The sequence below is a fragment of the Poecilia latipinna genome, unplaced genomic scaffold (genome assembly GCF_001443285.1).
Source record: "Poecilia latipinna isolate Pla-1442-1.1 unplaced genomic scaffold, P_latipinna-1.0 Scaffold6906, whole genome shotgun sequence".
Taxonomy (NCBI): domain Eukaryota; kingdom Metazoa; phylum Chordata; class Actinopteri; order Cyprinodontiformes; family Poeciliidae; genus Poecilia; species Poecilia latipinna.
The window spans coordinates 1-2,927 of record NW_015119522.1 but is presented as its reverse complement, the minus strand read 5'-3'; the positions used below and the strand labels follow the sequence as shown (position 1 = coordinate 2,927).

At 41.0% G+C, this 2,927-nt stretch overlaps 1 protein-coding gene across 1 annotated transcript; it reads left to right on the top strand.

Moving 5' to 3' along the window:
• Positions 1-19: 19 nt before the first annotated feature.
• On the top strand, positions 20-2,858 carry LOC106944105 (matrix metalloproteinase-9-like; the record flags this gene model as incomplete). The annotated part of the gene is made up of 4 exons (XM_015027350.1): positions 20-401; positions 1,322-1,560; positions 2,474-2,622; positions 2,730-2,858. Coding segments are annotated over exons 1-4 (655 nt in total), but the record flags the coding sequence as incomplete, so codon positions are not given.
• Between the last annotated feature and the right edge of the window lie 69 nt (positions 2,859-2,927).

Below are 2,927 nucleotides of genomic sequence, written 5' to 3'. Positions count from 1 at the left end.
GATGTTACAGTAGGCGGGAGCGAGGGTTTGATGACTAAGACTCTACTCTGTATAAATACAACATCTACAACCCCAACCAGCAGCACAGTTCAGACAGGCAGCAACAGGGACCAACTTCCAAAACACAGAAGACATCACTGAAGTGGAAACTTTGCCGATCTTCTGAGATTTTTTTTCTTTTGACTTTGGTTCACACTTGACTATCTGTCTTTGAAGTTAGTTTTAGCATTTTTGTTGCATTTTGTGCCGCAGCAGAGCTCGCCATGAGGTGCTGTGCGTTAGTGGTGTGTTTACTTTTGGGAATAGGCGTGCAGAACGGATGGAGCCGTCCTGTCAAGTCGGTCCTTGTCACCTCCCCAGGGAACATCGTCAAAAAGGTGGCAGATGTGGAGCTGGCACAAGTGAGTAGCAGATGGCAGTGTTGTGGTCAAGATCACCTAACCCGAGACCAAGACAAGACCAAGACCGAGGGATGTCAAGACTGGGTCAAGATCAAAACCAGCCCCCCACGCTACATGACACTATAAAATGTGAAATATGATCAAAATTGCTTCTCAAATTGATCTGAAAGATCCATATTTCCATAAAAAGACCTAGATATTAAATACTTCATGGATTTTACCAACATCAAATGGAGAACAAACTCTTTGTTCTACTTTGCTTCCATCTCTGTGCTACAAATCTGCAATAGTCTCGTGCCATCCCTAAAAAGATAACGCCCAAACATTTTCTGTGCCCCTCCTATTACTGATGATTAGACAGACATATTCTACTGCTCAGAGAAAACCACTGCACATGTCTCAGAGCGCCGCGTGCAAGTGAAGAGTGGGGAGTGGAGGGAGAGTAACAGAAACACATCATTGCTTGGATTTTAATCGGTGCGTTTTGCGTCCACTGAAAACAAAGATGTTAACAAATAAGCTGGACACTATGCTGTACGTTTAGTGATATTTTCACAGTTGCAGTTTTGATGTCTTGAAATTAAATCCCGAATGCTCAGCGCCCGAGACCAAGACAAGACTGAGACCAGCAAAAAATGGTCGTGAGACCAAGACCGATCTCAAGTGCTACAACTCTGGCAGATAGTTTATTCTTCTTTTCATAGTCTGAGACTCCCAGAATTGAGTTTTAATAAAGTTGTTTGGGGAAAACAAATTACCTGAATAGAGACTGATATCACAATGTTAATGGAAATATTTACTCTCTAAATTAAAGCTACAGACGTCTTTTATGAAAACAATTTATAAATGTGTGACATTACACAAATTGAGAATGGGAGTGTTTGGCTGAGCTCTGGTGTGTTTTGTCTCTTGTTTGACAGAGTTATCTGAAAAAGTTTGGTTACATGGGGACGGAGCAGCACGGTGGCTTCAAGTCCAAGGTGTCCATAGGAAAGGCTCTGAAGATGATGCAGAGACAGATGGGTTTGAAGGAGACTGGAAACCTGGACAAGCCGACACTGAAGGCCATGAAGCGACCTCGCTGTGGTGTTCCTGATGTGGCCAATTACCTCGTAGCTGGCGGGATACACAAATGGGACCATAACAATATTACATACAGGTGAGTGGAAGGAAGAAATACTATGTGTCATTACATTAATGATTACAGAGTGAGATTTTTTATTCTACCAAATATGTTCTAGTTATATAAAAAAAACGTTTGCTTGGTAATAAATTGGTTTTTAAGGCAGGGTTTCAGTTTTGTTAAAAGCACTTTATACAAAATAACAAATCATAGATGTTCAGATGGCATTGGTTCATGCTATGGCATGCAAAGGGAAGTTTAAATAATGATAACTGAAATTGCTGGAAAACATGCAAATCAAGAGAAAAATAAAAACTGACATACTTCCCTGTGCCTCGTGCGATTTCACCAGAAATATTTTTGCCTTGGTAGGTTACATCTTTAATAAAAACCATTTCACAGCCTAAAATCAGAAGCAAATTATATCATGACATGTTGTGCTACACACACAACTATAGTTTCAGAAAACTCTCTCTTGTAGCTTGTGGTGGAAAATTACTATAAGTTAAAATCTGTTATATGAAATGCTTGCAAACTCTCACCAGAATAACTATTTGGGTTACATGTACAAGGTTGGAAGTTGTTTCCCACAGCTGCATGAGAACCAGACTGTCTCACCCATTTGTTTTGAATTCCTTATCCTTGATATAAAACTCATGTGTTGACTCTGCCAGGCAGAGCTTTCCATCCAGAACTGCTTCATTATTGATTGTCCCACAAACTCTCTGTATGGTGCACAATATATGAATAAACCTGATTGAGTGATTTCACCTGAATAGTGTTAGGGAATACTTTTTTTCATAACAATTTGGTGCCGTGACCCGGATCCCTTGACTGGACATCCGAGGACATTGACGAACAGCGTTTTGGTACCGACCTGGACTAAAAGTGTTGATTAGTTTCCATCAGACTAGATCACATAGTTATTTTGAGTTCACTGTGTCTTCAGGATCCTGAACTATTCTCCCGACATGGACAGCAATGTGACTGATGATGTCTTTGCAAGAGCATTCAGGGTGTGGAGTGATGTCACTCCTCTGACATTTACCCGCCTTCTTCAAGGCGATGCAGACATCATGATCTCCTTTGAAACAGGTGGTATGTGCTCTTTTTTACATTTCTAAGTCAAACATTTGCACTCTAACAAATTAAGAAGCTGAATTCTAAAAATCAAACATTGATGAGCTGCTTCGTGTTCTTTTTAGACCACGGGGATCAATTTCCCTTTGATGGTAAGCGTGGCCTTCTAGCTCATGCCTTTCGTCCAGGTGTGGGCATTCTGGGGGACGCCCACTTTGATGATGACGAAGACTGGACTCTAGGAAAAGGAAATGGTAACTACACCTCAGAAATCACGTGCTTCAACCTTCTTCCATCCTCTGGTGTTCTTTCCTTTAACACAT